Genomic DNA, 23,776 nt, shown 5'->3' on the forward strand with positions numbered 1-23,776 from the left:
CCCCTCACCTTTTAAAAGAGACAATGGAGCTGTTTTTCATGTCCAGATGACGGCACTCTCAGGACTGCTCGCCTGCACGTCGCAGTGCACTCAGGTCTCACTGGATGACCGCATCTTACACCAGTCTGCCCTTGACTAACCTCTCTCTCTGAGATTAATGCTATGCTAGCCTGCATTTTACTGTACTGTACTGTACTGTGAATTCTTCATTCATCACCTAAACATTTTTACAACATTGTACCTGTTGACAACATGTTCAAAGTGGCCTCGCTGTCTTATCTCTTGTAATGTCAATGCCGCCTGTGAAGGGAGAGCCAGTGGCCAGGGGGAGTCCTGCCCACCATCCACTCTCTCATCCTGTGCCAGAGTTTGTTTATTTGTATTGGTTGGAAGTCCAAGACCGGCCTGGTGTGTGTCAACAGCAGCTGCCACCGCGGCCGCCTCGCAATACGCTAACGAGAGCGGAGCCAGGACAGATTAGAGGAGACACCTTCCAACATGTCACTTCCTGAATTGCCCTCTGGCAAAGCGGGAGTCACAGTCATTCCTACAGTATCAACCAACTCATTTCATTTACTGAGTTGAATGAGGTTTTGTCATACTTTAGTCTCCTCCTGTTGTGTCTGGAAAAAACTATATATGTGCATATGCAACACGTTTTGCTCCAAATGATGAGCTTTGATGGGACATTCCTCTATGAAGAGACAGGATGATCCAAACATTGACATCATGTTTGAAAATCTTAAATCTAAAATGAAATAGATAGGTTTTCAAAGAAAAATACATGAATAAACAGTTTCAACTTGCCCTCCGTCCACATGAGAACAATAAAAAGCCCAACATAATTGTCTGTAATTCCATCAGGAACATCAATGGCATGGGTGTCGAGATATGTTGTGTGTTCTCCGTCATACAACCAGGCCCTGCAGCCTGGTAGCAAGAACATGCTCTAACATCCTTATCTGAATGCCTAAGCGCCGAGCTTTAGAGAGTGACTTACGGGAGGTTTTAAAAACACACATTTAAACAATCTGGGGGATCGGCGTAAGCTAGTGAAGGCATTTACATTCCCACCACGGGTTTGAGTAAGCCCCTTAATGATAATGCCCCATACTGTCTGGCCCCACTACCGCTGGTCCTGCCTGCCTGCCTCCCTCCCTGACTGATGGAGTCACTCAAACCAGCAGATTAGTCAAATACACAGGGGCCTTGACCTCCCCTCTAATGTGCCTGTAATGAACATTCAGAACCAGCGGCCACTCCTCCACACCCTACCTCCTCGAATCTTCAGGCCTCATCTCTGGCCCTGCCTTTCACCTCACCCCAAGTACTTAGTGTTGGCATTTGCTATTTTGTTCAGCCTAGGAAAGTTCCAGTTTCCAAATGTGTATGCAAAAGCAAAGTCAGTCACCCCAGACGCAGAATGTCAGTCACCCCAGACGCAGAATGTCAGTCATTCCAGCTGCAGAATGTCAAAGGTAATCTTCAGGTGCTGGAGGGAAAGCTCAATGGTTTCTGAGCTGACTTGCTGACATCACTCACTAATACACCCTGCGCTACACAAACACAACCTCTAGCCGTAATGCCATTAACACCTTTCTACAATTCACACTCACACACGTGTACACAGGCGCACGTGTGCAGGTGCACATACACATACAGCTAGCTGGTTTAGGTAACTGGCTGTCTGGCTGGCTGGCAAGCTGACTGGTGGCTGACTGAGAGCTACATGATAGCTGGTTAACCAGGCATCTGACTGGTTCACTGGCTGGACAGCTGACTTACTGACTGTCCTTTTTTGATTGTTTGGTGAAGCCCGAGGCCCACTTTTCCCTGTGTGCGTGAGAGAGAGCATGACTGGGAGTCTGGGAGTCCTCTTAGTGAGTCATGAGGCTTTGAATTCCCCTTCTCTTCTCTGCCTCTCCTTATCTTGGCTTTACCCCAACTTAGCTATTTACAGGCAGACAGCAAAGCATCTGTCTGGTTGTTAACCATTCAATGCTCCACCCCTCCATCCTGCCAGACAGCCACACAGCCAGAGAGCCAGCCCGGAGATACGATGGAGCACCTGCACACTGACTCACGCAGATCTGCACTGGGGCCTGGCTAGCCATAGAATTACGACTGGCTGCCTGTTTGCAGAGAGCACCAGAAAAGATAGGCGTGGTAGTGTATGATGTGTTGTTGTGGTTGGCTGTGTTGCTGTGCGGTGTTTTGACATTGATGTTGTGTCATGCTGTGTTACATGTTGTACTATTGTATTATGGAAGTCAACACGCCAAAGTACATTAGTTCATTAAATAGATTAAATAAATTACCTTCCTAGACAAAATGTGACTAATCCACATGGCTTGCTCCTCTGTCCCACCCAAACGCAACATCTTACCTGTCATGGCAAGGAATCCCGACATACTTTCCCAAGTACTAGGATCTGGAGAGCACAGAAGTGTTAGGAAAACGCATGAGGCATTTGAGTCTGTCGTTCAGAGCTCTCCATTACTCATGGATGATAATCCTGCAGGTACGCTGGCACCAGACAGACACACCTTGTGGGAGAGGAGAGGATGAGGAGGTTGCTACTTCTGTATAGTAGCTACGCTACTATAGCTAGTTATAGTACTATAGCTAGCTAGCTCGCTCTTGTGCTCCTATCTGACCCAATCTAATCAGGGCACAGGCCTCTCAGGCCTTACCTCAGCTGATACACATGTGGTCAAGAGCAGGAAGTGGCTCAGATAATTAAGGAGTCGCTCACGGCAAAAATAACAATGACGTCATACTGATTGACAGTCACGATATTGTTTTAAGGCAGAATAGAATGTGGATTGGGAATACGGTGGCATTCTTGATAAATCAATCAGGAGAACATTATGGGAAACGACTTGGAATGACACTTGTTTTTTGTGAGTGTCTAAGTTCACAGTGTTTACAGTGTGTGTAGGATTACTTGTTTCTATTTGTGTATGTGTGTATGCATTTGTGTGTGCGTGTGTGTGCGTGTGTGCGCACAAGCAAGAGCCAGTGCCAAAAGCTCCTCTCTTCTTGATGAGTAACCTGTGCTGTGGTTGTTGGCACAGTCACAGGAATGTTCAGAATTCACATGAAAACATCAACAATAAAAGTATTTAGAAAGACATTAACTCTCACACAATGGATCTTTATTATAACAGGTACCTTTGTTCTGTTCTTTTGCCTGGTGGTACCAGTCATACTTCTAGTTTGTAATCTAAGATGAAAAGAACATGGAAAAACTCAAGATGGTATCGTGCCCTTTTGCCTCATCCAAGTTGTTAGAAAATCACACACTGTGTGTGGCACAATCGCTCCCTGATCCAGAGCCAAGACTGTGCAACTTTGTGAAATGGAATTCCTGTTGATCAAAACAAGATCCATAAATGCAGTCCACACCCAAAGGGAAGCCTCTGCTATCTACTAACCATCCGATTCTTGAATTCTCTCTATGATGTCGTTCTCTTCAGTTTTTAACAATGCTTGCTGAATAAAATGAAATGATGAAGTGGCTACCCATGAAGTTATCCGAGTTCCCTGAAAATAAAGGTTGAAAGTAAATGTTCCTATGTCAATGTGGGAGCCAGTCATGTATGGGAATTACAACATTGTTTTGTTTGACCACAACACTGAGGTTGTCTAAACCTGAGGCGGTGACTGAACCAGCTAGCCTGCATATGTGGTGTACAGTATCGGTGTTAGTCAGAGGGCAGGAGAATGGCATTATTCAGTTTCTTTATCATCAGTCAGCAGCTCGTCCATTATTTACATCCTGCGCCTCTGGAAGGACCAATAGCACTTTCCCATGAGGTCATAGCCACCGGAGTGCATGGGAGAAGCCACGGTACAGCTCTCCACATCTGCAGCGCTGTGTTGACACTGTGGGTTGAAATTATCCTTAGTGTATGTGTTTGGATAATCACGGCAGAACATTCCAAACGTTCCCTGCCATAAAGGCAAGTACGCTGTGAGAAGGAATCGTGAAGAAATGGTCACACCCCCTCACATGAACTGTGGTTATAGTCTCTCTCTCTCTCTCTCTCTCTCTCTCTCTCTCTCTCTCTCTCTCTCTCTCTATGTCGCTCTCCTACTGTCCTCTTGTCTGCTTCTCTTCATGTCTTCCCACCACTGGGATCAAATTGCCTGACTCTTCTGTACTGTACCATCACCATCTCTGAATGCCTTTCTTTTTTAGAGGTGCATCAACATGGAACCACATCCCACCCTCTCACCCCAACCTTTTTATCTTACCTGACGCTGCCTCTCTCTGATGGCCTCCTGCTCCTCAACAAAGGATCCTCTTTCCTTTTGAGGGAGTTCTGTTGCATCTTGACTTCTCTTCACTTAGTTCCTCCTCCCTGCATATTTGTGTATGTTGTGTTTTAGGTTGGGGATGAAAAGGCCCACAAGGACAGAACAATGGGGCACCTGCCAGAAGAATGAACCCTCAGACAACAAACAGCTGGGCCAAGGAGTCACACACACACACAGAGAGGCACACTGATGGCTAGCTTTAAAGTGGTCAGAAATTATCCTCAACCACACCTTACATCCCCCTCACTGGAATTTCCCCTTACACATACATACACACACACGCACGTATGCACACACACAAACATACAAATGTGCACGCACACACACACACACACATGCTCCACAAAGGAAAGCTGTATTTGTCAACCTTTCACCGGTGAGGTCTGAATCATGACATTCACACATGGTATTTCGTAATCACAGCCATCTATGAGCTATCGCACGCACCATGTCTCTTCAATGTAGACAGAAACAACCTTCAGGCGAACAAAACACAGACTGTTTACTCTCAAGTTCTACTTTTAACCAAAACGAGTGCAGAGTGCATTACTCACCCAGAATGCCTTTCCCTTTTAAAGGTTGAAAAATCCCATCATGCCAGGACACTACTGCCATGGAGCTAAATTTAGCTTGGCCGGTCAACAGGTCCCAGCTAACAACAACAAGATGTCCAGAGCCGTGGCTAACATGGAGCGTATTTAGGAGGCCAGGGGGGGTCATAGAGGGGGTGAGTGGGTGGAGGGTTGGGGCACCTCTGTCAGGTCTCAGAGTCACAGTGAATGTCCCCCCCACCCCCACCCCCCTGTCTCTGTCTATGTGGCAAATTGGACTATCAGCTCTTTCACGACCATGTCCGCAGATCCAGCAGGGCCTCCAATGCTGAGGTGATCCCTGCCTGGCCCTAGCCACTGGCTGACACAAACGAGGGCTTTGTAGCCCCAGAGTGTACCTTAGTGCTCTGGGAGTCAGGAGGTCAAGATGGAGGAAGGAGGGCTAAGGCTAGTGGGGTGAGGGGGTGTAGGCTAGTGACAAGGCTCTGGTTGTTTTTCTGCCAAGCGAACAACCTTCACGTTGTGGAAACACCAATAGTTATGTCAACCCCCACCCCTTCCCCCAAAACACACACACACTTCCACACTCCCACACTCCAGAACAAAAACAAAAAAATGGAGTCAGTCGATACACACTGATATCATGCACCTTTTAACCCTAACAGGAGTTTACTTGTAGGCAAGCTGACAGTTTGATAGTCTTGAAGCTAGGAATGGTAATCACTGTGTTGGGTCTGAGTGTGGTGGAAACCGGGAGGGACAATCTTCACAAACAATAATTATGCATTGGAAGCTCATTGCTGGATTAGTGGCTTATAAAATTGAAAAATAATTTAGTTAAAGGATTAAATTAAGTTTAAGGAGTTTAATGTATGCATATGATATGCTGGTCACAAAGAGTTACCTTTCACCATTACAATGTTTGTGTCCATTAGGCCTATTCATCTCTGTGTGTGTTGATGAACTTTCTGCTAATTAGCGAACCAAAGTATGCTTTCAAGTTGCAAATCCCTTTACTCTGCCATAATCTCCCTGTGAGCATGCTTGCAGCTCCTTGGTGCAGGTCGCTCCTGGTTCCTCAGGTCAAAATGTCATTTGGATTTTGAGAGTGAGGTAAACAGGGCTGGAATAAGCCCCCTGTCTCAAGACAGCTTGGCTAAGTCCTAAGAATAAGATTGCCATGACATCGACCTGCCCTCCAGTAGAAACAATGAGGTGCTTTCTGTTGTGCAGCTCATAGTTCAGGCAATTTAACCCAGGAAATGTTTTGGTAAAAGTAGTGGTTTATTCTAATAAAAGTGTAAATGTATTTGAGGGAACTGAATTTCAAGCTGTCAAATGTTACTGTTGCTAAACCAAAAACATGCTGGTTTAGCATCTCTTTCCACATGGGAAAATACTATCTACTCAATCAGCAAATGCTTCTCAACCACATAGGCAATGAATAACCATGATTTTATGAGTAATTGCAGTCTAAGCAAATTTAAAAGAATGAATCTTATTGTTGTGATAAACCAGTTGACCCAGCTGTCATGACCTTAACCTGCTCCTGCTAATAGAACTGAGAGAGTAGGGGACAATGTTTAAGTTGATATCCAAGGGTAGGAGAGGTTGTGTGCCTGTTTGTGTTTAACACGAGACGTGTGTGTGTGTGCGTACGTGTGCTGATGTGAGTGTGTGTGTGTGCCTGTGTGTGTGTACTACATGGCCTGCAGCGCTGCCTTGCTGTCATTAACATTCCTGCTGTGTAGGCTTAGCTAATAGTAGAAGTGGTTGACAAGACAGACGGAGATTTCTCCCTTCTACAATGCTGAACAGACCGCCGACGCTATGTACCTACTGTAAGGTCGATACAGCATGGAAAATTGAAACTCTTTAAGACAGTCTCAACAATAGTCATGGGCTCCCCTCTGCTTTTTTGGATCACATTCATTTATCACTGATGCTGTACTTTCTCTATCTATCTATCTCTTTCTCTCTCACCACCTGTTATGTGAACTATGTGTTTTTGCCACTCTTCTATGTCTGGGTGCTGACTCACATAGTTAAGCGTAGTTAAGTATTAGGGTTGAGAGCTGTCCCTCCCTAACATGTTATTTGCCCAACAGGGATATCTCATTCACCTGGAAAATCCTAATGGATGCATTTCAGGCAATTATCCTTGCAGTGTTTTCAGAAACACGTGACTTGTTTTCATTGGTTTGTGTGCTAGTGTTTTTATCGTTGCTGGACAGCAGATCTAGCAAAAACACTTTGGCTGTTGGTAGGTGTGCAGGCCCGCTCTGTTTGTTTAGGGTTATTTGCACATGCTCATGTCATTTTGGCAACCCTGCAGCTGGCTTGAGAAACAGCAACAGTTTGATAAGACTTGCTGGGGAACCTGTGCTCTGATGTCATAGCACCGTGTGGCTGCACGCAGTCCCTGCAGCTACCTTGTTGCCCTACAACACAACACAAACAGTGACAAGGGACCCAACCTGGCATGTGTCTGTATCTGTCTGCATCAGCTGTATCTATGGAAGCTGGGACCTGAGTCGTGATTGTTTGTCAAAGCAGAAACTTTACTAACGTGATGAAAAACACTTGAGATGACAACGCAATTCAGAGTAAGAATTTATTTTAAAGTTACAAAATATTTAAGAAAACATCTTTTATTGACATAAACTGTACAGATGACAATTTATTTGACTAAATGATTCTGAAACAGGAACTAAAAATAACTTTTATTAAATAGAAAACTGAAAAAATAGAATTAAAGATGAAAAATGAAGTGTGCCACATGTTTATTGTACAAAATAGAGAAAGACAATAGAGCTAAGAAATGGAATCATATTGTACCCTGATACAGTGATTAGGCCTCTTGAAAATGATCAACAGAATTGTACACAATAACGTGATGGCCTGGCCATCTAATTATAATAGCTAAGATCTTGGCCTCTTTGGTTCCATTATTAGGTAAAATACATTTTAAACAAAATTCAATTTATTTCTATAAAAATAACTTTTCAATGGCAGTTTTGTTTAACTAATCCCGCAACTTTTCAGTGCAAACATCATAACAATCATTCGCTTTGGAAAGGAAGCGAAAGATCACATTTCAAGTATTGATAAGAGTTAAAGACTAGAGAGGAGGGCGTTCAGTCGGGTAGAGAATGGATATGGGTTACTATACATTGCATAGCTCACATGGCACTTATCATTATGACAGGACACTCAGTACCCTTTTGAAGGCATTTCAAAATGCAAGTGCTATTAGAGGGTGCATTTTGTAGTTTCTGCAAGTGCTGCACTGCACCTTGACCCACCGGGGCCGTTTGAGAGGATTTCCATCCATGTCCGGTGTGACAGAACAGACAGAGGCTGTGGCTATGTTCTCTGTATGTGTTCTAAGGATGTAGCACATGAGTGTGCTGTCCACAAAGGTCCATCTTCTCACCTGGTCAGAGAACAGGGCCCTGCAGCACTGCAGGAAGTGACAACGAGGCCCAGTCTTGTCGAAAAACAACAATCACAATGTTGTGTTTGTTGCTGGTCAGGGAAATCCCGCAAGGCATTAAGCGCTGCCAAAAACGAATTCCGCTGGACTGGCCAGCATCTTTACAGAGCATATGGAAGTGCTAGTGTTCTGAATTGTATAAGCTGATGAATTACCAGTGCTTTTTTGAAAGTCCTGGTTGTGCCAAAGTACTGAGGAACGGAAAGTTGAGAGATGACAGAGTCATCAGCTGATCCTGTCAGTTTCCTTAAGCGCTTTCCATCTTCATTAGAGGAGAGGAAGTGCCATTATTTTTGACTAGAAATGGCAAACTAGAAAAATATCATTTGGTGATAACCATTCCCTTCTCATCCCGTTTCTCTGCGTTTAAAGTTCTTAAAAAGGAACGGACAAAAACTGACAGAGCAGCCGAAGCTGTGCCACCAGATAAATAGAACAACAATACATGAATACATGTGTTCGTACCTGTGTGTGTGTGTGTGTGTGTGCTTCCATAGACTGTAGATATACTGTATATGTGAATGGTACAAAATGTCCTTTTGCACAACCGTTTGACCATTGTTTCAACTGCAGAGTTCCCACGTGGCTCAGGCACAGCCGCACTCCTCGACGATCATGTTGGGCACGTCGCGTTTCACAATGTTGTACTCGTCGTCGAAGTAGAGCATGGACATGGTGCTGAGCTTGGTGGGAATGCAGCAAGAGTTGACAGAACCCGGGCTCATGCCTCTCATACGGTACTGGTTGACCACCGCCGTGTGGAAGGAGGACGCGGACCCCGGGACGCCCGCCATATAGGCCGGGCAGCTGCCCTCGCAGTAGTTACCATAGTAACCGGCCGGGGCTATGATCCAGTCGTTCCAGCCGATGAGGCGGAAGTCGATGTAGAACTGCTGCCGGCAGCACAGGCCCCCACTGGTTCCGTCACACTCAAGCCCCCGCTTACGGATGCGGTGCTTCCCTTCCATCTGCCGCGCCCGCACCACCAGGAAAGGCCTGTGGGACGGGTCCCCGGCGTCGACCAGCACCGGCAGCACGGACATAGCCTCACAGCCCTCACATCGCACCTCCAGGTCCTGCCGCCGACCGCCCTTCCCAAACAGCGCCCTCACTGCCTCTGACAGAGGGAAGGTGTGCCAGCCGCTGCGCTTCAGGTCCACCCGCTTCTCCACCAGGGTCCAGCGCCCTCCTCCTCCTGGTCCGCCCACAGTCCCTGACTCCTGGTAGTGGACCTTGACTGTCACCTTCCTCCTTGGACCCTTTTCTGGGCCGGCAGGAAGCACCCGGAAGAAGAGCCACAGGCTGGCTTGGGACACATACAGGTTCTGGCTCCCCTCGTTGGAGATCAGGAAGTAGAAGCTTGACTTTGATGATGCAATATCATCTGTTGGAAATAGAGACAGAGAGATGCGTTTTAATAAGTGGCTGATCATGGAAGTCATGCGTTTTATGCAAACTTTCACAGGACATCTTTTGGCGGCATTTCAAGTGTTTCAACTTTCACGATTTGTTTGCACACACACATACACACACTTCACGGATATCTGAAGTTGGAAGCAGCTTTGTCCTTTAAAAGGCTGTTTCTCTTTTCCATCCACAGTGTCACATGACCCCTGAAGGGCCCCTCTGATAGGTTAGCTTTGATGGGCCAGTTCTGGGAGCAGGCCCAGTTGGCCTGAGGTCTGAGTTTAAAGCAGCGGGATTGGGGTGGAGGGGGGGGGGGGGGGGTCTGTGGGGCGGGGAGGGTGTACACGACCAGGGCCCCGGGGGGTTCATTGAGTTTGCTTGTGAACACCCTGGGCTCCAGGAGCCATGGAGAGTGACAGCATAAAGCCTCCTGTGAGGTATTAGAGGACAGCCGTGGCACAGGCTGGCATTGAGCGCGTGGCCCTCCACGAAAAGCATGAGGAGGAAAATAAAAAAAGTCAATTTACATGACACTAGCCCACTTTCTAAACAAGCGCAACAAAGAGATTCCAAAAGCCTAAGGCGTGATGTGCTCTCTAAGCTGCATCTTTTTTTAGTCTGATGTCTTCCAAATTACTCAGAGAACTTAATAGGGTCTGCGGGAGAAGGACTTAGTCCAATCTGCCTGTTAGAATGGGCTAAATTACTTTGTTTGCAAACTGATTAGTGTGTGTCAGTGTCAACAGCTTGCCACCAAGGATGGCTCTCTTAAAGTGACCCCATGCCTAGTTCTCATGTAACAGAGTCCCTGCGCATGCATGCACACATACACGCGCACACACACACACACACACACACCACACACAAAGGCCTGTTCAGGCTAGTTAGGATTTCTCGTATTCTGACTACAGTATGAGCTTGGAGCCAAAGTACCACACATCCACACACATGCACTAAATCGCATGCACACATATATGCACACACACATGCACGCGCACACACACTACAAACACACAACCAGCCCTTGGGAACTAAATACCTTAAGAATCATGAATTTCACCATACCCTCAGGGAGCAATAGAGGTGTGTAGAAAAGTTGTGTAGGTTTTTTTTTCCTTCTTGAAATCCATCTGAAGTGTACAGATACAAAAGCATTGATTGAATAACAGTTTTCGCCTGATTTAAAGTAACTGCTGTCCTGGCCCTGAGGCATGAGCACCTAGCCTTGCCTCATTTACCTCCATGCCTGCTTGCTTGCCTCAACAGCTCCCTTTTAACAACAGGGATCATGAGCCAGTGATTCTCTACCTGTGTGTCCTGGCTGACAAATGTGTGCACTAATTAGGTGCAGGTTAGACATGGTGGTCTGATTGTCCAAAGACAGAGTGGCCTGGACTACTATTATAAAAGCACTGAACACAGCTTCTTGTCAATCTGCAGCCTTGCTGAGGCTGTGGGGTACTGGTTTATGTGGAGCTGTTCTCAATAGATCATCAGTCAAAGACTGTAAGGGAATGAAAAATGACCCCAGTTAAAGAAAGGGGCGTGGAGGGAACTGTGGGGGCGGGGCAGGGCAGAGCAAGGTAGGACAGGGCCGGATTCTGAAGTGGAATGAAGGTAGATTGATTGATAGCGATAGCATTTGTATTTGCACTGCTTTGCAATTGTCTCTATGTTTTAGACAAATTGCTGTCTGTTTACTATAGCTGCTGAGGTGTGTGCCAGGGTGAAAGAGCTCCTAGGTTGAAGGGCTCCGGGGGCCGAGCAGGTTAACACCTGGGTCGGCTCGCAGATGGACACAGATGGGGAGACAGGCAGGTAAAGACTCAAGTACCATAAACAGAGAGAAAGAGAAACAGAGAAAAAAGAAGACATATATATATATAGACAGACAGATGCAGAAGAATATTCAGACTGACAGAAAGACAAGTCAGCAGATAGGATAGTTGGGGATCATTTCGCCCTAATCCTGTGGCCCGACTAAATTCTGCAGCAAGTTGAAAACAAAAACTAGCAAGGAGCTGCTACTCTGACTCCAGTTTAGCGCTGAGCAGTCAGACAGGCTTCCCTCCGGCTGGGGTTCAACAATCAACGCGCCAGGAAATCAAGACAGGGAGCAGGAATGTGCATGCATGTGTGGGTGACAGTGTGGCAGGGTGAGTTGGACTTCTCGGCGAATCAGCTGCTTTGTTGGTAGAGGACTTGAGTTTGCTGTTGTGCTTCAAAAGATTGAAGGATTCCAAGTGTTTTTATTAAAGGCTTTATAAAACATGCATACGGCATTGGACCGCAAGGGCAAACTAAGAAGAGGCTGAAATCCACACTGGGATTTAATGTGGAAAGTGTCTGGAGTGGATCCAAACAGGGCATGACTGACAGCTCTTCATGAAAGCATGTGTCCTGAAGTCAACCCTGCGGCCCCGTGAGGACAGGGCCACTCTTAATGACATCCAATAATGAAGTCTTAATTCCGTGTCTTGGACCAGTCACCGGGAGTTCAGTGGGTACGAACGGCTATACCGACAATCGAGATGCACACATTCACCCCCCTCTGCTCCCCCTGTACTCTGCTCCGCTCCCGTGGTTACGGGACACCGAATCCCTCGCTGAGGGCCCAGGGGACTGTGTCAGTGGAGACGGGAGATTGGCAGAGTTCCTCACCTGTGCCTTGGCAACCCACTCTCTCCAGCTTTTTTCCATTCTCTGTCTCCCTCTCTTTCTCTCTCTCTCTCTCTCTCTCTCTCTCTCTCTCTCTATCTATCTATGTGCCTGCTTTCAGAGATATGAGCTGAAGCTGCCTCTTACGTGATAAAAACTATACTCACCCCCCCCCCCCACACACACACACACACACACACACACCCCGCACTCACACACAGAGGCTGGGCCTGACACTCCAGAAACATCATGTAACATCTACAAACACCCAGCTCCCTCTCTGCAGGAAAGGAGAGTGCTTTGGGGGGCCTTGTCCCTGCACCGTGCCCTGGCTGGCAGCCTTCGCTCTGGGGGTGAGAACCATTTGGCCAGGAGGCAGAGGGGGTCTAGAGAGCAGGGACCCAAGCCAGCTCCATGGTACAATGCTGCACAAAGGCTCAAAGGTGTTGTGAATAATGGAGAAAAAAAAGCTAAGGGGCCTGGTGAACCTTCATATGACAAAAGCATTCTTTAGAAAACTGCAATATGGGCACAGACAGCCCCCCGAATCCCCCCCGAATCCCCCCCCCCCCCGTCCGGACACACAACAACTCAAATGGCTCATGCATTATTCTGAGAAATAACTTTAGGTCTTGTTGGCTGTTTTTGTTCTTCATGTTGACATATTGGGTTTAGGACGGACTCTCAGTGCTCGCTCAATAATTGCTTTACTTTTGTTCCCCTGTCATGAGTGTGCTCAGATCATTCCTATTGGAAGGCAGAGCTAAGTACCCATCCAAGCTAATTGTACCTTGCAACGTACTGTGGAAACATTGGATGAGAGGGCCTATTTGATCTCATCCAACTTTGTTCCTTAATTGTATGCTTTCTCTGTTAAACATGCCAAATATGCAGTTCTGACCATACAACCTGACAATTGTTGGATTAAAACCCAGTTGATATATTTTAGGAATGTGTGTGCTCTGTGTGTGTGTGTGTGTGTGTGTGTGTGTGTGTGTGTGTGTGTGTGTGTGTGTGTGTGTGTGTGTGTGTGTGTGTGTGTGTGGAGGTGTGTGTGTGTGGAGGTGTGTTTGTTTCTCTGTGTGTGTGTGTGTGTGTGTGTGTGTGTGTGTGTGTGTGTGTGTGTGTGTGTGTGTATGTGTGTGTTTTGCCATGCATGGGTGCATTTGAGTGTATTTTGTTTGAAAAGAAGGTGGGGGATTGAGAGAAGTTTCTCTCTGATTTCCAAGATTTAGCTATTAAACCATACACTAACATAATCTTAGAGATTCTATAAAGTATCTGTTGAAAGATTTGAGAACCTTAAATTAATGTTTTCAGACCTCCAAACAACAAAGGGGGTTTTCAGTTCTCTTATATCAACTGCAATTCTTTAATTGAGCTGTTAACCTAACTGCAACAACCTCAATACACTACTAATAAAACTCAATGTTTTCAAAATTGCATTAATATTAATGCAAACTGTATTTTACTTAGGCCTATCAAGCAAACTTTCGCTTATCAAGCAGGACATAATCTTAAAGCATGCAGAATGCACACAAGTCAACTTCTGATAGAAAACGGATGTAATCAGAGAATGAATGAGAGATGGTAGGTAGGTAGTAATTACCTGTTTCTGCAAAACTGATGATCTCCGAGGTCTCCTCTTGCACTTCGTTATTGTAGGCAGCTTGACCATCAAGGTTCGGGATCTCAACCCTTCCATCCTCGCGTAATTTACCCGCGTGCAGCCTCCGCAGCGCTGTTACCATCGCAGCCTTTGGGATGGGATGAGTGATGTTGGGTCTTTCCCTCATTTGTAACCTGTTCAAGATGTGCCTTTTCACGGCTTCTAGAAAGTCTATGTCCACTCGTCCCGACTGGTCCGTCTGTCCCAAGCCACACGATGCGCACGACTCCTGGGACACTGTTTGAGTCTCTGTCCCAGTGGCCAAGATACAGCGGACGGAAAGTATGCAAGCCACTAAACAAGGCAAAGTTAAATTATAATTTATCATTTTCTTTCTTATAGAAGCAAGTACCAAAGCACTCTAAATACAATCGTGTTGTTGAATTGATTTTCTCGAAAAGTCTGTACAATACAAGTTTTAAAGCTTCTTGAACATCCTTTCAAAAGTCCAGTTCTGTCCTGCAAAGCCCACTTCAACCCACGTAGTTTGTAGAGACTGGGTTCGTCCAGCAAGGAATACAAAGGGAATGCAAACGAATATTGATGAACACGAAAGATATCCAATTAGTCCAAAATATAACACCGTTACCATGAGAATAGGGCTAATTCATACATCCAGTCATTATCTATCTTCTTAACTTGTTATCCAGCCATACATTGGTCATTATGTCCCAAAATGAAGTTCACCTCTTGACTGAAGGACAATTCCAGAGGTGCTGATAGTTTGCTGTCGAACTTGAAACTGTGGCTTTGCAGTAGCGGAAAGGTAACTGGAGAAGACTCTGTCATGCCATGTAGATGGATGAGAACAATTGATGCTTTAGAAACCATTTAAAAGTCACCAAGACATTGAGTAAATTAGACTCTTACTTTATACCCAGAAACTATAATGTAAAAATATGTATTGCTTCTTTTCAATTAAATCTCTACTTTTATTTATAACTTGCGGAATCCTGTTCTTATTGCAATCGGATGAATACATCAGCGTTTGATCCCTCCAGCCTTGAAAAGCGACAGAGTAGTTTCTTCGATGTGCTTGTTCATGGACAGCGCCGTGCGTCCTAAAGATGCTGTAATCTTAAAACCCTATTCTCCTTCGCAATCACGACACGGAGGCACCGCACACCGAAAGTTTTTATACAGGAGTGGAAACCACGTGGAGAATTCCACCAACTGGACGCAAGGGATTATACCTCTCAACTATAAGAGAACGCTTGAAGAAATAGTAATTTGCCTACTAAACAACAATCACATTTATCCTACCGGAAAACACATCAAGGCTGTTTTTTAGACTGAATGCCTTTGACAGCTGTCCTAGTCCTAATAATTGCGACTGACTGATTTGAATTCAGACAAAAAATATGACGTAGCCTAATACAGCCTATACGTCTACGAGTTTTTTCTTAATTCTGTGATTGTTGATTTCATACACCCTTTGCAGTTTCTGACAAACTCTCCCAAATACATATAAACACACACACGCACACACACATGAAATGTGCTTACATTTTTATGTTATTTAATCCATTTCTGAGGTCTGAGAATTAGTTGGTTGAGGAGGTACACAGGTTCGTACTCCTTTCAGTAGCCTTCATGACTGGCTGCGTTCATACGGGAAAAGATAAGAAACAGCGCCATCTTTTGCTGAACAACTTTCATCACATAAGTAGTGAAATTACATTGTCAAATATGGAACCGATTTTTCCAAATGATTTGGAAATTTACCATATGTTCTTAAAGCATGGCCGCCTTATTGACAAAAGGTATTGACCACTTTTGCAGCTCTGTCACAAAAGTCTTTCCAGTTCCCATAGACATTAACCCCATTGAGAAAACAAGGACAAACTCCCTCACAATAACTAGAGGATTCATATATAGATAACTGGATGAAACAAAAGAAGAGAGACCTTGGGAGAAGCAAATCATTGAGGATGGTGAGTGCAAGTGCATCCCGTGGTATATTTAGGCATGCTGGCACTGGCAGTGATAAGAAAAAAACAAAGACTGTCTATAAATACATGCCGATAAAGTCGAGATGCATTGATTTAGGTTAGTGGGCCAAGTGAATTTGCGTATTAACATTCTGCCGTGGATTAAGCCTGCAGTGTTTACTTTTATTGAGTAAAGCGCAGACAGTCACATAAGGACACCTGGTCACGCGCGTACATAAGGACATTGGTTAAGCAAAGGACCGGGATAGATTTGGCCTAGGCGCCATCCTGCGGTAGCCTATCTGTTGAACAACCGATTTTTTGATTGGAATAGTCACATTTCTGGAAAAGCATACAGGACAAACTGCGGTGAAAATATAATGTTGTTTTTAATATTTTTCATTCAAAAACACTTATTTAACAACAGTCAACCAAAATGTAATTCACAATTACAATTATCAAAGTTGGGTTGGGAGCTGGGTTTATACTACGCAATCTATGATGACTTTCACCTATATATTTTAGCGCGGATGCATACTTAGCCGAATTGCACTGTAGGGGGCGAGAACGAGTCTTCGAACCTGTGTGTATGCCTTATGAAATTATCACATCGAACGTGACGTGCTAACATGGATGCAGCTATGAAGCCACCTGCTTTTCTTCATGGAAAACGTATTTTAAGAAGCTTCCCAATGGAAACCTCGACAGGACTAAGGTTGTTTGCACCTTGTGCTTTACGGAATTAGTTTACTGTAGGTGTTCTTCCAGTCTCAAATACCACCTAAACGCCTTAGCTAATGCGGAAGATGCCGGGCCACTGATGTAGCGCAAGAGAAGAGTCGTCGTCAAACTACTACGTTTGAGTGCAACCGAGGCAAGGCAATAGCACAGCTCTATCAGCCAAGCTAACTAATCTAATAAACAGTTAATAAACACAAGTACATTTTATTGAACATAATTCATTTTCATCACCAACTGTCATAGTAGAACAGCTTTCTCAAGCAGTTTGTGATGCATTTTGGAAACAGGAGATGAGCCCCTGGTCTAATGCGCCACCTGGCCAGACTTACTTTAGTCATTATTTGGGTAGCACACATATTCTGAATGCCTTCGGCGGAATTCAAATGAGACAGTTTAATCTAGATTAACTAGATTCTAGATTTACAGTGATATTAATCTAGATTTAAAAAAAGTAATCTATGCCGACCACTAAAACATATGCAACTAAACAGAAAGCAACCGCTTCCATCTGCATCTGTGGGGGTTACAGCTCAAAGGTCAGTGAGAGTCATATGCCACACAGAGATGGCTGTATGTACACTTTTGGACTTCCCACCCAACACCAGCAGTAGGTCAGGCAGGTGGTCAGTTATGCTTTCCTCAGAGCCCACCAAACTCTCCTCACCCTCCCACTGCTTACTGAAGGCCTCTTGGTTTTCAAACGTCATGCAGTTCCCGATTCTCTGGGCATCTTTCCCTTTCAGTCCATTACAGTAGTTCCCTAGTTCAATCAGGCTTTTGCCTTTCACTGAGCTGAAGGTCTCCAGCTCAATAGCGCCCTCTGTCCCCTGGCAGGGGGATACTGGGAAGCATTTGTTTTTAAAGGGCCTGAGCCTACTGTTGTCCAGGCTGTTTTTTATGGTGGCAGTAGGGAAACAAGTGCTCGTCTTGGACTGGTAGCTGGGGCCCAGTCCCACACAGCAATGGTGGATCCTGGAGGGGGGACTGGAGCCAGGAAGCGCAGTCAGTTTCTCCCAAGTCTGGGAGGTAAAGCTGTACCTCCATAGGCAATTACTGGGTGTTCCCAGGCTCTCTCCTCCCCCAAACAAGAGCATATTGTCCCTGTACACCACAGCTGAGTGTCCAAGCAGCCTGGAAGGGCCAGACCTGTAAAACACATTCCAGGAGAAGGGCAGGAAGGCAGAAACACACAATGGTGGTTTAGAATACTAGACTTCAATGTGTGCTTCTGATGATATCATCTTGGTACTATAGATTGATTGATCGATCCACGTTGGTCATTCATGTCCCTTAATAATACACAAACAAGATGGGTGTGTGAAGGTACATACGTTTGCAGGAAGGAAGAATGCCAGAGTTGCTGGCAGAATGCTAGATACTGTATGTGGTGTAAGCTGTTTTGCATTTCCCATTGAGGCAAACCAGAGACTGAAGAAACTGACTAAGAACCTACTACTTCCACAAATAAATGGATCATGGTTCTTGTCCTATTTTTCAAGTACTTCACCAATAATGATGGGGGAAAAGTAGTTTCAACCTTGTGGGTAGATAGTGGGTAGGTGTTGTGAGGTGGTACTCAAGGTGAAGCAGGCTCACAGGGTTTTAAGGCAGCTCCAGGTGTGTCTTGTGGAGCTCCACCTCCAGAGGTCCTTCTGCTCACGCAGACCCCTCAGACCCCCAAACAGGTACATGCTTTCCAAATGAGAGACGGCAGAGTGGTTGTGTCTGGGACCTGGACCATCCCCTCCCTGGGCACTGTGCAACAGGGACCACAGCATGGTGTCTGAACACACAGACACAAACAAACAAACAAAGACAGTTAAGTAAGTGGGTGTCCTGTGTTCAAAGTGTATGTTTGAACACACATTCAATCTCACCAAAATCAAAACTCCAGAACTCCTGTGATGAGCCTCTCATGTCTATGTATCCTCCATAGATGTACATTGTTGAGCTGAACATCACGGCACTGTGACCCTTTCTGTTGACAGGCATCTGGTTCTGGGAATACATGGATGGCTGAGCTGGATGGCAATTATCCTTGCAAAGTTGTACAGCCCTGGGGTAGTACTAGTAACCCTGTCAGCCAATTGGTTTCAGTAAGGACTAAGGACTGAAATTCCACATAGCTACATCTTTTATGTGACATACTGTAAAACTCAGCTTAATTGCTTTTAGACATGGACATAATTGTATTAATATTCAACTCTACTTTAATGTTATAATAGTGGTTGAAATCAAGCATTCTTATTGGTTGAGAGTGAGTCACAAGGTGTGCTTTATTGAGCATAAAGTAATGTACGCCTTTTTACATTTACCTTAAAAGGGGAGCGTTCCATATTAGTGTGCACTCAAAATAACTAAAAGGTTGCTGAAGAAAAAGACTGTCTACAGTACTGGTGTGCAGCTGTTTATTGGTTAGCAAGCTAGACTAGCAACATTCGGTTAATTTTTGAGCAATAATATTGGATTGTCCCGTGCTATCAGTGCTAACTATCTGGTCTAACTACTGAAACGTTGGACGGAAGCTCAGGTCTAGCAATTAGTTGATAACTTGATATCCACTTATTTAATTTTAGCTTCATAGCCACGCAATTACAGTACATGACCTGGTATTGGCTTCTTAGAAGGCCTACTTAAAAGGCCTAATTACTCCGCTTCGCGTTGTGCCTAACAACTCCCCTTACCTGTTCTAAAATCTGCGTAAACCATGGCCTCTTGGGGCTTATTGCTTAAATAAAGCACACCTCGTGACTTACTCTCAACCAATAAGAATGCTTGATTTCAACCACCCTTAGTATAAAAAAGCAAAAAGGTACTCGAGGCAGTACTTTATCGCCAATAAAGTATGTGTTCCAGGGTTTGCCGGCCCGACGCGCCCTTGAACACGTACTTTAATGGCAATAAAGTACTGCCTCTCATACCTTATTGCTTAATTAGGCCTTCATACTTCATATGAGCACATAGGTTTTGCAGACAGGGCAGAATCAAAGATTCAACATGATGCAGGTCATATGCAACAATAAATTATTCTGGTATGTGGGTCATTTCTTACCTGAGAAGAGCTTCTCATGCCTTGCCAGTGCACCCACTGTTCCTTTCCTGGAAGAGAGAGAACACAAAGGACAATGCTAATGTGTGCCAGCTGCTGCTGTGTTACATGAATGGGAATGTTTGACTGTGTTCTTTAGTTCATCAGATGAAACTTACCAATATCAAATACCCACAATGCACTCTTCCAGTGAGTGTATGCAGAGTCCATCATTCCTCCAAAGACATATATGAAACCCTGAATATGGACATAGGGTGAGATAACAGCTTATGTACCAGAACTATTGAATTATGTTTCTTGCCAAATTCATTTCTTTCAACTATTGGTGGCAGATAATGTGTATGTCCTTTCATGTGTTGCTTCATAAGTGGAGTGCATCAAGATCAACATAAAACATGAGACCTTCTATGTATTAGGCTGTAAAAACTGGTTTCTTATGCTGTACCTGATGGACCACCATAGAGTGTTCCTCCAGTTCCTCTGGTGCTGCTTCACCGCTACAGTCCAACTCTGTCCACTCGTTATGCACTGAGCATATAGGACCATAGAAATTACCTCATGATTGCATTGTCTACCCATGGTTCATATTTGATCAAATTTCACAGGAAGTTGCTCTAATTGTTGTGTAGTGACACTGTAAAATCTGTTACATGAGCACAGTGTTACACTATGACGTAACTGTATAACAGTTATTGCCCATTTAGAAATTAGATACACTAAGACATGACGTGGTAAGACAACAGAATTCCTTGCCAGCTAACACCTTTCATATTGCCATTGGTACAGCATGTGTCATCATTACATTGGACTTCGACTGATTCACCAGGTGAGTATCATGAGTCAAGTTAACTTAAGCCATACTACATCATATACTGCATTTTGTGAACACCTTGTATTAGGTAGAGTCTACATATAAAGGTGATAAAAAACAATGAAACACTTAAATTACAAGCAATTTATATCAGCATGACAGGGGTATAAGTGTGAGCAACCGATGCTTACCCACACTGTACCTCCAGAAGTCCCTCAGAGAGTGCTTCTCCCTGCCTCCCAGAACATAGACTTGGCCCCCATGAGAGCAGCAGGCATGCTTATAGCGGTCACATGGAGCCTGACAGCTCTGGGGGAGCTGGCTCCAAAGGCTAGGACTCCTTCGACTCATAGGCTACTGGCCTATGTCTGTTGTCATTTGAGCCTTCTTTACGACAAGAAAAAAAAAGCAAAAAGTGATCACGTGAAAAAGGACTGCTGGTGGACTTACTCATCATTACAAAAATGGTGTGGTTACGCCTTTCTGACTGCTTCTGCCTCTCCGTCAGGCTGAACATGAGAACCGGAAATAATTCGTTATTACAATGCAGCGTACCACACACCATCAGGTTGCCAAGTCTGAACAAGCAACAACAAGCTAAGCTACCTATTTCACCAAAGTCACCACTGGTTACAGCCGGTTGCCTTGACATAGTCTGCTATTTAAAATGGGCTATGCACTTGTCCTATGAGTATTCACACCCTTTTCATCAATAGCAACTGACAGTTGGTACGGGGAAATCACTATAGCGAGGCTATTTAATTGTAACTATTTTGAGCTTCCCGCTGCACAATAGCCTAAAACACTACTAGTGGCTATATTACTGGAATTAAATAGTCTTATCATGTTTCTATTTCATATAACTTTTAACGAATACATCACTTCCGAAGTTAATAGCAGGCATTTCCCAATTTACTTCCAAAGCACTTGTATTGTTTACACAGCATCTTAGAACCACGTGAGCAAATACCACATATTTGAATAGGCTAGTACACGACGTGAGGTGTGAAATATACGCAAAATCCTTTTAACATAAGCTAGCCTACGATGACAAGTGAGGCCAAGTCTAGGAAACTATATTAATAATTATGAGAGTATCTACTGTAAGGCTATACCACGCAATCGCCAAAAGTAAAACCACAGACATCGGGTGATAGCCTAGGAATCCTCTTGACGTGAACGTTGATGGAACACATATGCCGTTATGTGCACCCGTAGTCCAATCTTCAAGAACTATATTAGCCTAATTTTACGTATTTTCCCTAATGATTATTTCTTCAATTAATTTACTTTGATGTAAATATGCGTTTGGATATCGCAAATGTTCTTGAAATAAATAAACCAACCTAAGACGGCAAAAAAGTTAGAATCGACTGAAATCAAACAGCAACTGCAGAAGGTTTATAGTTTATACTAGCCTATAACGTGTATTGGACTAATTTGATAGCACAGATCCTCGATGTCTAGCTAAACAAAACGAAGCCTTTTAACCAAATGCCACTTACTGAAAGGTTCCGTTGGAGTTTGAAGGAGTTTGTTGTCTCCGTTACTGAGGGCTTCGAAAAAATTGGGAGGAGGAGCGTGTGAAGAAGACCACTGTCGAGAGCAGGAAGGGTGTGTGTGTACATTTCCACTACAGGCCTACTACACAGACTCTTGTATGACACAGAGTCATGTGAGTATAATACCCCAATAACTTTACACAGGAATCTGAATCTGAATCTGAATTAGTTTTTATTGCCATGTAAATTTACACAAGACGGGATTTACTGTGGCAGGAAAGTGCCTACAATAAACATATGGATATTAATTTAAAAGAATGTATAAATAACATTTTAAAAAGTCTAATACTAAAGAGTTAAACAATATGTAAGATAGAAATATATATCAATATTAAATGTTACAAAAAAGCAAATAGGTGGTGGATGGACTCAATGTGTCAAAAAAAAATGTTATGTCAGTGTGAGTCCTTGGCCTTATGGTTTGAGGTTTTGGTCCTGATGGACCGCACCCTTCTGCCGGATGGGAGTAGCTGGAACAGAGAGTGTCCTGGGTTGGAGGAGTCGGCCGCAATCTTCCTCACTCACCTCAGGGTCCTCAAGGTGTGCAGGTCCTTAAGGGCAGGCAGATTGTAGCCGATCATCTTCTCAGCAGCGCGGATATGCTGCATTCTGCTTTTGTCATTGGCAGTGGCAGCAGCATACCAGATGGTGATTGAGGAGGTGAGGATGGATTCAATGATAGCTGTGTAGAAGTGCACCATCATTGTCTTTGGAAGGTTGAATTTCATCAGCTGCTGTAGGAAGTACGTCCTCTGTTGTGCTTTCTTTTGAGGGGGAGGATAGTGCCCACGAAGCTGAAGGACTCCACGGTGTTGACTGGGGAGTCGCACAGGGTGATGGGGGTGAGTGGGGCTGTAATCTTCCCAAAGTCCACAACCATCTCCACTGTCATAAGAGCATTGAGCTCTAAGTTGTTCTGTCTACACCAGGTCACCAGGTTGTCAGCTTACCACCTATAGTCAGACATATAGTCAATCATCAGCACCAGAGATGAGCCCAAGGTGTTGGCATCCGCAAACTTCAAGAGTTTGACTGACTGATGACTGGAGGTGCAGCTGTTGATGTACAGGGAGAAGAGCAGAGGGGAAAGGATGCAGCCCTGAGGAGATCCAGTGCTGATGGACCGGGAGTCAGAGACGTGTGTTCCCAGCTTAATGCACTGCTTCCTGTCAGACAGGAAGTATGTGATCCACCTGCAGGTGGGGTCAGGCACGTTCAGCTGGGAGAGCTTCTCCTGTATGTTACACTAGTTCATCTTCTTTGATTCAGCCTTGATCCTTTATTTATTTTAGTAGCCTAAACATTTTTTTTTATTATGCAATGTGCAAGGCTGAATCTGTTAACATATATATATGTTAAGTATGAAAATAGATAATGTTACATGACCAAGCAATAGGTGGGGCTATTACGCCAATGATTATGACAATTTGTTTTCAATATTTCAGTGTAACTGTATGGTAGGCCTGTCTTTAACTTTTGTCTGGTTGTGTTGGTCAACAGATGCACAGGCACACACACACACGCATCCGCACACGCGCTCACACACACACGCGCGCGCACACACATCTCTTGTGACAT

The 23,776-nt window shown here is 44.6% G+C and overlaps 2 protein-coding genes and 1 long non-coding RNA gene across 5 annotated transcripts; all 3 read right to left on the reverse strand.

Annotated features, from left to right (window-relative positions):
- Positions 1–3,136: 3,136 nt before the first annotated feature.
- LOC146234116 (uncharacterized) lies at positions 3,137–5,020 on the reverse strand. Of its 2 annotated transcripts, none has more exons than XR_014741763.1 (3): positions 4,878–5,020; positions 4,261–4,367; positions 3,137–3,888 (listed from the first exon to the last, which is right to left on the reverse strand). It is a non-coding gene; the product is annotated as an uncharacterized LOC146234116 (long non-coding RNA). The 2 variants fall into 2 exon arrangements; XR_014741764.1 differs by having other exon boundaries at positions 4,261–4,437.
- Positions 5,021–7,557: 2,537 nt separating this feature from the next.
- inhbb (inhibin subunit beta B) lies at positions 7,558–15,191 on the reverse strand. Its single transcript, XM_084689160.1, has 2 exons — positions 14,045–15,191; positions 7,558–9,754 (listed from the first exon to the last, which is right to left on the reverse strand). The coding sequence occupies exons 1-2, from the start codon at positions 14,430–14,432 to the stop codon at positions 8,958–8,960; spliced, it is 1,185 nt and encodes a 394-aa protein (XP_084545286.1). The 5' UTR covers positions 14,433–15,191; the 3' UTR covers positions 7,558–8,957.
- A 1,214-nt stretch (positions 15,192–16,405) lies between these two features.
- klhdc3l (kelch domain containing 3-like) lies at positions 16,406–22,288 on the reverse strand. 2 transcript variants are annotated; one of them, XM_084689158.1, is made up of 8 exons: positions 22,142–22,288; positions 20,828–21,023; positions 20,271–20,353; positions 19,984–20,062; positions 19,829–19,875; positions 18,654–18,774; positions 18,373–18,559; positions 16,406–17,922 (listed from the first exon to the last, which is right to left on the reverse strand). In XM_084689158.1, exons 2-8 carry the CDS (start codon positions 20,985–20,987, stop codon positions 17,307–17,309), a joined length of 1,293 nt encoding a protein of 430 aa, XP_084545284.1. In that variant the 5' UTR covers positions 20,988–21,023; positions 22,142–22,288; the 3' UTR covers positions 16,406–17,306. The 2 variants fall into 2 exon arrangements, with proteins under 2 accessions (XP_084545284.1, XP_084545285.1); XM_084689159.1 differs by having other exon boundaries at positions 20,828–21,145; positions 22,142–22,207.
- Between the last annotated feature and the right edge of the window lie 1,488 nt (positions 22,289–23,776).

This window comes from Hypomesus nipponensis, chromosome 23 (genome assembly GCF_054491055.1).
Source record: "Hypomesus nipponensis isolate SF chromosome 23, ASM5449105v1, whole genome shotgun sequence".
Taxonomy (NCBI): domain Eukaryota; kingdom Metazoa; phylum Chordata; class Actinopteri; order Osmeriformes; family Osmeridae; genus Hypomesus; species Hypomesus nipponensis.